Consider the following 14555-nt stretch of genomic DNA (forward strand, 5'->3'; position numbering starts at 1 on the left):
TCCCGCTCTCTCTCTCTCCCTCTCTCTCTCTCCTACGCTTCTAAAGGAAAATCCACTTTCTCTATTTGTTACTTCTCTCTCTCTCACTCGCTCTCACTATCACTCGCACGTTAGTATTGGTGATCGGTAGCTCGCTGTGTGTGCACCGTACGCCAGGTCCTCGCTAAGCTCCCGATTCACTGTTCGCATCAACTTCAATCCAGTGTATATTTTCCCGTGCTAGACAAGTTAATTTTTCGTCCGTTCGTACATCATCTTGATTTTGCGGTTTTGAGTTTGTGCCGTCTTTGATTGATATACGTACGTACCCATCTCTATACACGTATAAAGCAAGCATATTTTTATATATCTATATACCGACAACGACAAAATATCTTCCTATCAACCGATTCCGGAGGTTCTAGAAGCACAGAACAGCTCCCTCAGACTCCCACCCAAACGAAAAAGTCCGCGGGACAAATGGGGTCCGCGGGAACCCGTTCTGGGTGGTGGTCCAGAACATTCCAGCGGTTTCCCGACTAAGCTATCACCCCCGCCAGATCTCGTGTGGAAAAGGTGTCAGCTGAAATAAAAAAAGAAGGTGTTTCAGGCGTTTTAGCTCGGTTTTTGAGATTTCGTGCCGGGATTTTCGGGATTATTGCGCTGATTTACTAGTCTATCGCTCAGGGAACCGATTTTTCACACCCCATCTTGCCCGAGTGTGTGTGTGTGTGTGTGTGTGTGTGTGTGTGTGTGTGTGTGTGTGTGTGTGTGTGTGTGTGTGTGTGTGTGTGTGTGTGTGTGTGTGTGAGTGTATGTGTCAGAGTGTGAGGAAAATGCCGGTCCAATAGATACGGTAGACAGTAACCGCCAGTAACATCTTCTGCCCACACCATTGTAAGTAAATGATCCGTTCCCTATCGTAGCCTGGGGCAGATGGGCAAGTGGTCCATTTCAAATAACCATCAAGAACCTGACATGAAAATATTTCTCACAAAGAGGTATATCTTGAATGTCTTTTTTTGCCTTGGGAGGATTCGATTGGGAAGACGATTTACTCCTTGCTCCCTCCGCTTATCCCTTTACTACCACTGCTTCTTGCTGGTAAGGGGAGCATGGCACGCATATCCACGCTAGCAGGTCGATGTAATCGATCCAAATAACAATTTTTTTACGGTCCTAACCCACGCATCTACAGCATCTTAACAGTCCTGGCCAAGGTGTCGAGCAGGCGCTCAACATCGCTACCCCGCCAGCACTGCCCTTTTTGCGATGTCCCAGTTGCCAGCGCCTAAAAACGAGGACCGGCGCACAATCCTGCGACTTGAGAAAGAGAGAGAGAGCGTGTGAGCGTCAAAAGCTCTCCTCTGTTTGAAGAGCGCTACGGTCCGGTCGTGTACTCTCGGGAATCTGCCCTTGCAAAGGACTGTGGCCGAACCACGGTATGGTTTGCGTAAGGCTCGGAGCGTATGTCGTGGCCAGCGTGCCGACTACAGCGCACACCACTACACGACGCCCCGACAAAACGGCAGGCGCAGTGGCAGTAAACAAGCCTCGAGCCGAGAGCTGGACAGGACAGGAGATAGCAAAACCGAGATAGAGCAAACGAGAGAAAAGTTAGTGAGAGAGCAAGTAAGTGCGCCCGTATGGTTGCGTGCTGGCGGAACCTTTCCCAGGCCCGACACGATATCTGTGTTCGTCTACCGACGGGCAGGCTCACGCTCGTTTGCAGGCATCGCAGCAACGAAAGCGACCCCCACCCCCCAGTTCCACGAGTGTGCGTGGCGATCCGGCAGTCTGATTTTATCCTCTACACGGCGCAGGCCAGCCCTGTTGTGTGAGCCTTCTGCGTGGCACGGAACGGTTTTTAGGTGATAAGGCAACCACAAGTAATATTTCTAGTCATTTAGATATATGTATACACACACACTTTTCATATACGTACACAACAATAAGGGAAATAAGGCGAAACAAGGAAAACCCATACAATAACATCATAAGAAGGCAACACTTTTTCGACGCACTTTCTGCGAATCGCGTCAGCACGTAGCGCGCGGCAAATGCTACGGATAGTGTAAAGGGTTGGATCCTTTCGAGATCTGCGTATGTGTGTGTGTATGTGAGTGTGTTGTTGTGTGAAATCGGAAGAAGTAGCAAGGGTGAAGCCCGTACACTGTACAACTCCAATCCACACTCGGCAGGCGTGAGGCGTGCGGGATCTCGCCGTAACTATAAAGGCTAGAGGTTTTTTTTATTGGTAAGTGTCAGCGACCTCTCCGTATCCTTATCGCAAGCGAAGAATAGGGAGAAAGCACGAAGGCAGGTAAGGGAGTGTGTGTGTGTGTGTGTGTGTGTGTGTGTGTGTGTGTGTGTGTGTGTGTGTGTGTGTGTGTGTGTGTGTGTGGATATATTCTGGTGTATTCTTGTAAAAAGTGCTGCAGCATCATGGTGTAAATCTTGCTCAGGTCTCTTGTCGCTCCCTTGTTTCACCCTCGTTGCAATTTGGTCCTTCGAACCGGATTTTTGGCTAATAATTTTGCTGGGGTGGGTACGGAGTGCTACTATGGATCTAGCTTCCTCTACTTATCGGAGGCTGTGCGCTACCAGAGTATGGTTAAATGGTTTACCATCCTTTCTGAGGGAATGGTGTCCCTCGAGCCTTAATACAGACGAGGGATTTCCACCAGTGGCACTAGTAGCACGAGCGAGTGAGACAGCGCGGAACTTCTATGGAAATAGAATGAGGATTTTGAAGAAAAAAAGCAGACCGGGCACGCGCACAAACAGCCTAGCAGAACCGCAGATCCGTTCCTTGATACGGCACGTGTCTCCGCTCTTTTGCTGTTTTTGCAAGGGGGCAGCCCACTCGCATCGGTCCATCAGCTCGGACGTTACTTTGAAACAAGTGCACCAGCGGTGCGCTCTTTGATATGCCCGTATAGACCGGTCACATTCGACCCCGGAGCACTGGATTTGTTGCTCCGGACAGTTGCTCTTGTACGTGTCTATCGGTGCGTGAGGCCTCTCGAACATTACACAGAGCGGGGTTGCTTGCGTTCAAAACTACGTTCTCCATAATGGAAGAAGATGCCAGCCCGTCTATACGTTATCCAGCCGTTTTTTGGTTGCGTGGAATGATTTTCCTTGCGTGCTGTTCACCATCAACCGTACCCATGTGTGCCAGTAACAACTACAGACCGGGTAGTAAGCGAGATCCTGTGTTGCCAGTACTAATGCGGCCCCCCTCAAAAACACTTATTTATTGCGGAATAGCGTGGTAACACCTCGTTTTCGGCGTATTACCTACCTTTTTGTCCGTCCAGCACTGGCCCGAGCACGGAACGGTGTCCTAATTAAAACCGTCCCCTTTGCCACCATATCCTTGTACCGGCGTCATGTATCGATGGTACCAGTTAGCTGTCAGAAGAAACACTTCGGGCAGTGGCAGTGGCGCTAAAGTCGCCCAGGGTTCTTGATATCTTGATATGGTGTGTTCTCACCATGGCTGGGGCAAGACGCCCTCACGCTCCGAATGGATTCCACGGTGTTTTCGAACGCGTCGCTGTGTAGGGTGTGCGCAACCCTCGCACATAAGCTCGCAGCCGCAAAGATCCCCAGGCACAGCGCACAGGAAATAGGTCAAGCAGTAGGAGCCCAGCATGGCCCTCGGTTGCGTCTAGAGTCTAGACGTAGCGGGTAAGAACGACGCCGGTGTGAATGAGAAACGGTAACACCTCAGCCTGCGACCACCAGAACGCCCGTAAGGTTCCAATGTAACCACCTCCACGCCCTCCTTCCCCCCTCGCGCACATGTGGGAGGCGTTTTAGGAGGTGACAGACACGCGACATACACACACACACTATGTAAAGAGCGTACATAGCCAGGCGCGGCTTCTTCAACCAGACCACAGTCAGCCAAGACGCATTCCCTGCTTGGTGTGTCTGTAGGCGCGCACGGGTGTGTGTGTGTGTGTGTGTGTGTGTGTGTGTGTGTGTGTGTGTGTGTGTGTGTATGTGTGTATGTGAGTTTTTTTTACTATCCTCCCCCTGTAGAATGTTCCAGTATAATTTTCCCGAACGAGGCGCGCACGTGTGGGTCTGTGTGAGTGTGTGACTGGTTCAGCGAGAGCGTAACCTCAGGATATTCGTGGCGTGCATGCTCACGGCTTTTGCTCGCCGTATTTCTGTGTATGTGTGTGTGCGTGTGTTTGTAGGTTTGCGCTTTTCATTCTCAAGTGTCGACGCACTCTCCAGCCCCTTACCGAGTGACGGCGAATGTAGGGTGGATTCATAAATCTTTTCCCACTCACACACACACACACCCTCGCTGCACTCGCTCGCTCACGGGAACTAGGGCAAAGGCTAGGCGAGGAAAGTGTGCGCGAGACCGTGCTAAATACAACTACACACGACCACACACCCACACCAGCAGACAAATGCCATCTCGAGACGATGTATACGCAATTGCATAATTTATCATGTTCTAGCGAAGCGTGAAAGCAAAAGGTAGAAAGGGCGTTTCCTTGCTTCATAGGAGCAACACGAAAAATCACGACCAACTATGTTCGCCTAATCAGAATCTAAAACTCAACCACAAACCAGCAAAATGGGAGCCGGAAGGAAATTTTACACCCAGGTGGCACTCGCCGTGTTATGTAACGGTGGTTGCTATGGATTTTTGCTGACAGAACTTACAAAGTTGTTGCTAGTAAGGTCGTTGCTTCCGGTTTTCTGTTCGATCAATCAAGCTAGCAAGCAAACGCCCTGAAGCACATGTAACCCATTATCTAGTGAGAAAAAGATACAGAGAGAGAGAAAGATGAGAGAGAGAGAGAGAGAGAGAGAGAGAGATCTGTGAATCGATAAATTAATCCTTTTTACTATCAGAATGATTACAACTCGCCTACATATCTCAATACTTATTGAACATTTCACAAATGCAGGATTTATCAACTCATTCCCAAAAACCGATCCCCAATCGTCCATTTACCAGTAGTTTTGAATTGCTCCCAGGTTTATTCCATTTTCGAATCGCTTGTGCATGTGGGTGTATAGTGTCCGAAAAACAAACCTTTTTACTACATTCTTCATTCAGCTTCATTCGGGCAAAGGCGTGTACAAAAGCGGCTCGTAAGCTCCCGCTCGTATGTTTTGCGTGTGTAATTAACAGTGTGCGATATGATTTTAGCACCACAATCACCACCACCACCACAACCATACCTCTTGGCACTTCATTCAGTTCGGGGCCTTTAGGGATAGTTTTCCTCTCTTATGCTCTCTTCCGTTTTAACGCACACCAACACAGACAGAGGAGAGCGATTCCGAACGGTCGATTGCCTACATTTGGGCGCGGACTTTCCCTTTTCGAGGGTTTGCGAGCATGAGTACGAGCGCGAGATCCTTTTTTCGGGTTTGATTTACGTATCCTCTCTCTCTCTCACACACGCATACACACACTCACACGCAATCGCGTCGACCGCGTGAGAGCGTCAGGAAGTGAGAGAGCCGCCGTGTGCGGCTGCTAAAAATTTTATCAATGCCACGGGTTCGAGCAGTTCTCTCCGATCTGCTGAAAATGTCGAGCGTCCCCAGTACGCCTAGCGCGCTCTGTCGTTCTGTGCTACAACGCCGGTGAATGGTTGTTTAAAATAAGGCTAGCCGGAATTTTGCAGACCATTTCTTCATCCTTAGAGCTCCGGCTGCGTGTCTTTCTGTGTGTATGTGTGTGTGTATGTGCGTGTGTGTGTGTGTGAAGTAGGTGCGTTTTATATTATTTCTTTCCCGGGTGGACTAAATAACAGTTCCGTTCGATTGTGCGAGAATAGAGCCTAGAATTTCGAGGCAAGCTTTCACGTGTATCCTTCACCCTAAGGGACAATCTTTTCGGCAAAGTGTCTGTTTAGAGGCTAGTTGTAGCCCAAGTTGCTAGCCCTTCCTTTCCCAAAAACTTGTACCCTCCGTCCCGCACTGTGCGTTGGCGTTGCTGCTATGGTAAGGCTAGCCAACACAGCGAGTGCGCATTACACAGCAATTTCGAACACCGTGAACCGCCAGATGAACCGTCTCGCGTCCCTGGTTTGCACGGTGTGGCGATCGATTTTTGAGTCCTTTTAGAGGTAACGCGATAGAGCGGGAGAGAAATAGGGAGAGAGAGAGTAAGAGTGAGAGCAAAAAGTGTGAGCGCAGCGGCCACGGAGCGGAACCAAAAAGGGCGCACCTTAGTGAAACGGAGATACACGCCCTTACCCTTCGAAAAACGAGGGGAAAGAAATGTTGAAACCTTTCGTTGTAGAGCAGCGCGTTTTTTTCCGCGCTCGTAAGACAGCTCACACCAGCTATCTTGCAGGTTCGCGCAAAGGAGCGCGCAATAGGAAGCTAGAACCATCGCTTGGCTGGGGAAAAGGAAAAAAAAAGTTTCTGAACTGAATTTCCCTAACTTTACGCTGTTTTTTTTTTCAGATACCAGAGATTTGGATTACCGTTACGACCGTTTTCCTTCGCATCATCTACAACACCCCGGATCGGAATAAGGGCTGTAGCTGCGCAACCAGGCAAAGTCAGAAGTTCATCTGTACGGTGCGGCATTGCAGAACGTTAGCACATACACACAGCGGAACCAACGACCAGGAAGTGCATACTTCAGAAAACGGAAGAAGTAAGAACCAGAAGAAAAAACACGAAAGGACATCCACAGCCGACCGAGCGCGAAACGAACGGAAAACGGGCAACGAGAACGGAACGCAGAACACTATTTACATAGTAAAACGGTAACCGAAAAAGAAGGGGAATAGGTGGAAAACAAAAGATCAATTGCTTCCTATTTACAAAATTATCCTAGTAAAGATTAACTATATAATCTTACAACACGCGTACACGACAAAAGGTAAACAGCAAGTATTAAAAAAAATAAATAAAATAAAACCGGAGGTAAGCGAAAGCGCCAACCAAACCGCGTGTCCACGACGAACGGCTAGAGCAGCTAGAACCCATCAACCTTGCGAGGCGAAACTAGCTAACCACTACAGGCACGCAAAGGAAGCGAAGGCAGTAGCCAACCCCAAGATTCCACACGCTGAAATAGCCAGACAAACGTACACCAACATACACCAGTAACACACGCCGTACGCCGACTTGCCGGTGCCCAACTTCCAAAAACGCCAGCAGCCTCCGCAACCCAGGAAACATCCCCTCCGCAACACGAGTGAAGCCGATATCTAGTGACACAGTGAGGTGACAGCTGCACGACAATCAACATTAGCATTCAAACAAAGAGAACAAAAAACCAAGAGTGAAATTTAAAAGACAACAAAACAACATAAACAATACTCCATCCCCGCCCCGCCACCCCCTCCCTACCGCTCTCGCGTGACTGCCGTAGTAGCGCCACTGGAGGCCTAAACCCCCGGTCCGTGGGCGAAAGTACCGGCTCGAGTGTCTCACTACCACTACTGGCCGGATCACGTACACATCGGCAAACCAAACAGCAGCCGAACTGACCAGCTTCCGCAGTGTAATTAGCAGATCAGCAGAAGCAATATAAACCTGCAGTATTCACATTCCAACGGCGTGCAAACCGGGGGATAAGAAAACACACACCCGCCAACGAGGAGAAAAAATACAAACCCCCTGGTGCACACCTACGTCACGCCCGTAGCGGCCAACTATATATATATATACATGTATGTGTGTATAAAAGGGTAAAAATCTTCTTTAGCCGTACAACACTAGCACAAATTTCCCGTCGTAAACAAAGCAACGAACAAGTGCAAGGCAGAGCCGAGCAAGCGAAATAGGTGTGGAAAACGTGTAAAAGTTGACCGCAGGAGGATTTTTTAAGAATATAAAAGAAAGCCAAGCAATTTAGCAAAGCAAAGTATAGCGAAAACCACTAAATATTCTAGTCAAAACAACAAAAACAACAACAAAACAAACGCATAAATTCACCAACCCTTTTCACCCTCCCCCATCACGCCACGGTTTAGAAATCGTCCGCGGTATATTGGCTGTTTGAGCGAATTTTTACTACGAAAGTGCAAAGCGCTTTATAAAAAAAAGGAAAAGGAAAAGGAAGCCTGTTCTTAACTCACCCATCAATTTCCAGTTTTTTCGAGCGTAAGCAACGTACACGAGTAGGTGTGGTTTGGACGTGAGTGTGCATGTGTGTTTGAGTGTATGAAAGAGAAAGCAAGAGAGTGTGTGTAGCGTGTGTTTATAAAAAGAAAAAGCGCGCGTGCAATACTTACGAAAATTCACTTAGCCAGGTGAAGGGGGTACAGCAGTAGTAAGCAGTACCGGAATATAGCGAGAGAGAAAACGAAAGACAGCAACTAGTCACAAAAGCAGCCAGCACTACCGGAAAGTCGAGCCCCCAATTCCCTCCCCCCCTCATCTGTCTAATCGCTTCCCCTCTCTATTGATCGAACCAGCAAAGGTGCCCCCACTCAGTGAACTCAGAGAACAAACACTCACGTGCTGTGGCGAGCTGCGCGCAACAGAACAAATAGAAAGCAACAGCGAATCCATCCATCTTATTAAGATTAGCGAACACAGTAGTACTGCGGCAGCCGGCGACACGATGATCTCGAACGGATTGGAAACAGTGCAGCAGAATGGGCGCTCCGGCTCGATCGGCAGCGGCCAGGAGGACAGCAAGACTAATCTGATCGTAAACTATCTGCCGCAGACGATGACACAGGAGGAGGTAAAGTCGCTCTTCTCCAGCATCGGTGATGTCGAGAGCTGCAAGCTGATCCGCGACAAAGTCACAGGTAAGTAGTTGGGAAGGTTGGGAGCCTGCCACGACAACACTTAACATTGTTCCCCTGTCTTTATCTTGCCGCACACAGGGCAAAGTCTCGGGTACGGGTTTGTCAACTACCACCGGCCGGAGGACGCAGAAAAAGCAATCAACACGTTCAACGGGCTGCGCCTGCAGAACAAAACGATCAAGGTGTCGTTCGCCCGGCCAAGCTCGGACGCGATCAAGGGCGCCAACCTGTACGTGTCCGGCCTGTCCAAGAGCATGACCCAGCAAGACCTGGAGAATCTGTTCAACGCGTACGGGCAGATCATCACCTCCCGCATATTATGTGATAACATTACCGGCCTATCCAAGGGCGTCGGCTTCATCCGGTTCGACCAGCGCTCGGAGGCGGAACGGGCGATCCAGCAGCTGAACGGCACGACACCGAAGGGTGCCTCCGAACCGATCACGGTGAAGTTCGCCAACAATCCTAGCAATAACATCAACAAGGCGATCCCACCGCTGGCGGCGTATCTAACACCAACGCCGAACCTGCGCCGCTTCCCACCGGGACCCATCCATCCGCTCAGCGGCAGATTCAGGTAAGCCGCCGATTGCTGTTTTATGTGTAACTTTTGCTGTTGCTATTGTTGTGGTCATTTGCTTTACACGAGCGTGTTGTCAACCTAGTCAAGCATCCGAACTGCACCCATCAACCAACAAGCTAGCTGCTATCAAACTGGACCGAGAGGACATCTGCAATCAGTCTCCCTATGCGAGTCAACCTATGCGTTTGACTGCTATGTCTGACAACTGAAGACACACGCACGTGATCGCGACTCATTTGTAGGCGACAGAAAAGCGGGTTAACAAGGAAGAGTAACCGTTCACACCTGTGCGACTACGAAATAGTGACGCACCTTCTGTAGCGACTATCCCTTGTTAACAGCTTGTTAACACATAGTCATGAGATTCTGTCTACTCACATCGTTCTATAGAATTGTTTTTCTCTCTTTCTCTTTCTTGCTTTTTTGTATCTTCCTTCCCGCCATCGTCACCTCCTCTTCCGCTGGCATACCCGTTTCTACCGTAAAGCCTGCCGTCAAACTTTAGCCGCTACTCGCCCCTCACCGGCGACCTAGGCAGCTCAGTATTATCCGCAAACGCAATCAACGGATCCGGCTGGTGCATCTTCGTGTATAACCTCGCGCCGGAAACGGAGGAGAACGTGCTCTGGCAGCTGTTCGGTCCGTTCGGTGCGGTCCAGAGCGTGAAGGTAATCAAGGACCTGCAGACGAACAAGTGCAAAGGTTTCGGTTTCGTTACGATGACCAACTACGACGAGGCCGTCGTCGCCGTCCAGTCGCTCAACGGCTACACGCTCGGCAACCGCGTCCTGCAGGTTAGCTTCAAGACTAACAACACCAAGTCAAAGGCCAATTAAAAATGGGAAAAATTTTAAGTTTCTTTAAACCGTTTTACACTTATGCTCCCGGGGTTTTCGATTCACTTTGATGCATTTACCACCCACCAGTCCATTGTGTACCCATTATGGGTAAAATTTACTGCGATTAAGATTAGATTTTTTTCCTCTCCCTTTCGTGCTTCATTCTGCACACTTTTATGCTTGATTCTGCATACGCGGTTGTGTGCAATTGTTTTTTTATCTTTTAGTTTAAACTGGCTTCCAAGATGCAGGAAGATTTTAGTAGCACCCTCATTTTGAACGTTAATATTCAAATTTGATACGAACATGCAAATCATACGAATGTTGTGTATGAAACGGTAGTCCCACTCTTGCCAGGGAGCTGTAATGTTGACTTTGTGTGGAGCATAATATTAATTTTGCATACCAAACAACACAAAACTAGCAAAACTATCCCAAGTAGCAAAACCGACAACATGCGCACATGTGACGTACACAGTAATCAGAGGCAGAAACACGCACAATGCGATCACGTTAGTGATCGCTAGAATAGCGCCGTAAGTTGGTGCGTCTTAAACCATCGATATCCCCGCTAGTCTAATGTATGTGTTTGATTTTTTTTTTCCAAAACCCCCAGTATGACGAGTCTTCTCGACAAATGGTGCAATAATTATTTCCTTGGCCATATTAACCCATTACTAGCGATTAAGGATGAATGTATTTAATTTCAAGACTATATATGTGAGCGTGTGCGAAGGTTATGCCGGCCATTTCAAATGATGCAGTCAGTTTTGTTTCCACCCTTTTTCCCCGTGAAAGCCCCCAAAATGGCACCTTAGTGAAATTGATAACTAGAGTCAAATTGCCCAAAACGCTCAAATAATCTTTGTAAAGCAAATATATTAAATGTAAATGATATTTTAGAATGGTGAAAAACGGAAGGTATGATGTAAAAAAAACGAACACGCTTGCAGAGCTTCCGCTCTGGTATAGAAACCGGGAATGGCTATACCCGACTAGTTTTTACCAATCGTGGCTGTCAAAAGCTGTCTGAAACATTGAGAGGGTATAGAGCAAAGAGCAGTGAAAAGAAAGGAAATTGAAGGAAACATAATTGGGCAGCATTCGCAAGGTGTGACAGAGCGCGTTACAGAGAGCCCTCCCGCCTAATATCGAAATACAAGTCTAGAACAATGTGTATGTGCAATAATAATCAATCTAAAACGAACAAAAAGCAAAGCCGACGGCATTCGAGAACAACTGTGAATTAATAATATATAGTTTAGCAAAATCCATATAAATGCCACCTGGGGACGGTGGAAACAAAAATGACGCGCAGTCATTCGAGGCCGCGTTGCATCACCGCAGGAGAGTTTTATGATTAGGTTAGGTCGATTTATTTTCTCATACGCATACCGCGTAAATATATTTATTTGCTTATTTATTTATTTTTTATTTATTTATTTATTTATTTATTTATTGGCCTATTTATTTGATCACTTAGCACCGCTTAGTTGGTAGGCAGCGTTACTCACGCACTGCGAGCGAGGACGATAAGTTTAAAAACCTCAGCGTGACAACCCCGTTACGCTTCCCCGCACGGTTTACACTTTGCAGATTTGAAATATGTTAACCGAAATGGTAACATACTAAGGTGGAGTACTACATTCCCACTAAGAAAATACAGCAGACAAATCCTGGCAAGTGAGCTCGAGCCGCCTTGATAATTAAAAGAGCGCACCTTGCGGAAGAGCGAAGAATCCTCTAACTCTCTCCTGCGTGCCCCTCGGCAATAACTATTTTGTATCGTCTCTCCATCTCATTCTATTCTAATCTTATTTATCTGTACTGTACTCACAAACTAAGTAAGCCAAGTATTTATCTCTTACCTTATCATTCTTAATGAGTAATGAATTATTAATTATTCGATGTATCAGCATTATTCAAAACCAAAAAAACAAGAAAAGAAAAAGAAAGGAACGCATTATGGTGTGCGCAAGCCTGCGTTTGTGATTCAGAGTACGTCAAAACACAACACTTGTTTGATCTCAGCTTGTTCCTCACCGAAGTTAAAGCAAATGTAACCAGCCACTTGCAATCAAAGAAGACTTGCACACACACCCTAGCGCACCGGAATGGCAAAATGCCATCAAAGGAAAGCAAGAAGGAAAAGAGGAGAAAAGACACAAACAAGGATTATATTACGTTCCATGTACCATTTCCTTTCAATTTTAACCATTTAATTCCAATTAATCGAATAATTGTATCGTATTATCCCCGTATGTAAAGCACGCAACATGCAAACGATTATTATGAATAGTAATTTATCTTCAGGTACGCGGTTCGCTCCTTTTCTCTCTTTCTCTCTTGCGTACGCACCGGCAGCACGCTCTTTACTAAGCGTTCCTTATTTAACGTCGCTGTTAAGCTAAAACGATTCAATCCAGTAGGCAGAGAGGTGAGAAAGCAATAGAGCCAATATATGCTAGGCTGTGCAAACGCACGAGAGGGAAAGAGAGATAGAGCGCGGTAGTAGGAGAGGACGTACCATCTTGTTCTGATTCTTTAACGGGATTCAGGAGGGACAGGAGCATTTAAAATAAGTTTTAAATAAGATGTTCAATAATTTAGCACTTATGTTATTCCTAGTACGAATATGTGTGTGTGTCTCTGTGTGTTGGAGCGGAACGTAATGAAGTAAGGTGATTTGCCCCTCACACCTCCCTACGCTTGTGGTGGAAGCAGGGGCATGGGAGGGGTGCAAGCGAGAAAAAATGCTGAAACGTATGAGCCTAGTAGCAAAATTCCAAAATTAATACCAAATTACTTTGAACGTTAAATGAATCATGTACGATGTGTTGCCCGCCATTACCTTCCACGCGTGTAATGGCCCGCCTCGCGAGAGATAGGGCTTTTTCGTTCTTTGTGTTGCGCGGTTTTGGTGGGTGCATAATGGGAAACACGAAAACAAAAACTGTATGAAAATATTACCTTATTGCTGTGTAGTGCAACTTTCAATGCGGAGGGCAGTCTAACAAAGCTGGGACGAGTATTGTGAGCAAGGAAACACGGAAAGTAAGATATACAATTGAACGATTAGTCAAGAGCGAGTCAGAAAGAGAGCGAAACATAACGGAGCGATCTCTTTGTAGTAAAATTTTTATTCTGTGACTTTTTCACCCTTTTTCGTGTTTGTTTTTTGTGTCTTCTTTGTCCATTGAAATGGGTTTATGGACCGCAGCGAAGAACAGATACAAGAGGGAAATAATAGCAGGACAGTGTAGGAAAGAAGAGAGTGAAAGGGCGCAATAAACGCGGTAAGAAAGGAAACAAACTTTAATTCATATTTAGCCGAACTAAGTTTAATAAATGAAATCTAATTGTGCTTAAACTAATCAATTTAATCAATCACTCTTTAACCTGTATTTGAGAATATATGGATAATCGTAATATAATTTTGGAGCAACAAAAAAAAAAATTACACACAGAGAAATATGTAACGCATTCATAAAATATACATGAGCACAAAGGAGATTTAAGCGATGTAATGAAACTATTCCTACCCTACTACTTAACTTCCCGTCCTATCTCTTCCCCAAATATACAAATCCTGACGTTTTTTTTTTATCCACGTATATACTTTGTGAATGAGTTGAGTATTTTGTTTCAATTATAACAAACCATGTTACAAGCTAGGAGAGCTGCAAAACAAAAGCATACAACAACCAATCACTCCTACAAAGACACACACGTGTTTGCGTCTACACAACCATGTTATTTTGAATGATTTGAACAATAAATTACAGGAAGCCTTTTAACTTTTTTTTTATAATTGGACAGTAACAGAATTACACAACCGAGATATGAAACCAATTTCATTCCCTAGTGCTTTTTTGATAATTTATCGGGCGATATAAAAACAAAACAAAACTCTTTACACCGTGCGTGGGTGTGTATTTGTGGATATGAGTTTCATTGCAATGCTACACCACCTCGCAAGCATATAAGCATACACCTTGTTTTATGAAACAAAAATGCTATCTGGAAGCGCACAATAAGAAGCGTGGTGGAATGTAGGGACAGAAAACAAACGCGGGGCAACGGTATTATATTCTTCTAGTCAAGGTGCTTATTAGTCAAAATTCTACTTCAATTTGGTGGGCAGTGTAGAACTGCTTGCATGAGGCAAGCATATTTAGCAGATACACATAACTCTATTTTTATCAAAGCATACGGAGATAGGGAGGTGAGAGGAAGAATACTAGAGAAAAAGAAAACAATAACGTACACAATATTATTCGTATTTTCAATGTATTTCTGTACCCGGTAGCTGTATTTATTGTCTCTATGTGCGGTTTTGCAATCTGGAAAGCAAGCATATTCAGATAGTATTATGATGCGGACGGC

The 14555-nt window shown here is 46.2% G+C and overlaps 2 protein-coding genes across 9 annotated transcripts in view; one reads left to right on the forward strand and one right to left on the reverse strand.

The window, feature by feature from the left end:
- The window catches only part of LOC1270437 (fatty acid hydroxylase domain-containing protein 2), a 428943-nt gene that overhangs the window by 241357 nt on the left and 173031 nt on the right, over positions 1-14555 (reverse strand). The window lies entirely within an intron of this gene.
- Positions 143-13975, forward strand: LOC1270460 (ELAV-like protein 2). 8 transcript variants are annotated; one of them, XM_061654118.1, is made up of 5 exons: positions 143-300; positions 6439-7676; positions 8406-8747; positions 8826-9324; positions 9818-13975. In XM_061654118.1, exons 3-5 carry the CDS (start codon positions 8555-8557, stop codon positions 10164-10166), a joined length of 1041 nt encoding a protein of 346 aa, XP_061510102.1. In that variant the 5' UTR covers positions 143-300; positions 6439-7676; positions 8406-8554; the 3' UTR covers positions 10167-13975. The 8 variants fall into 8 exon arrangements, with proteins under 8 accessions (XP_061510102.1, XP_061510109.1, XP_061510041.1 ...); XM_061654125.1 differs by having other exon boundaries at positions 6439-7658; XM_061654057.1 differs by having other exon boundaries at positions 6439-8747.

The sequence above is a fragment of the Anopheles gambiae genome, chromosome X, assembly GCF_943734735.2.
Source record: "Anopheles gambiae chromosome X, idAnoGambNW_F1_1, whole genome shotgun sequence".
Lineage (NCBI taxonomy): Eukaryota > Metazoa > Arthropoda > Insecta > Diptera > Culicidae > Anopheles > Anopheles gambiae.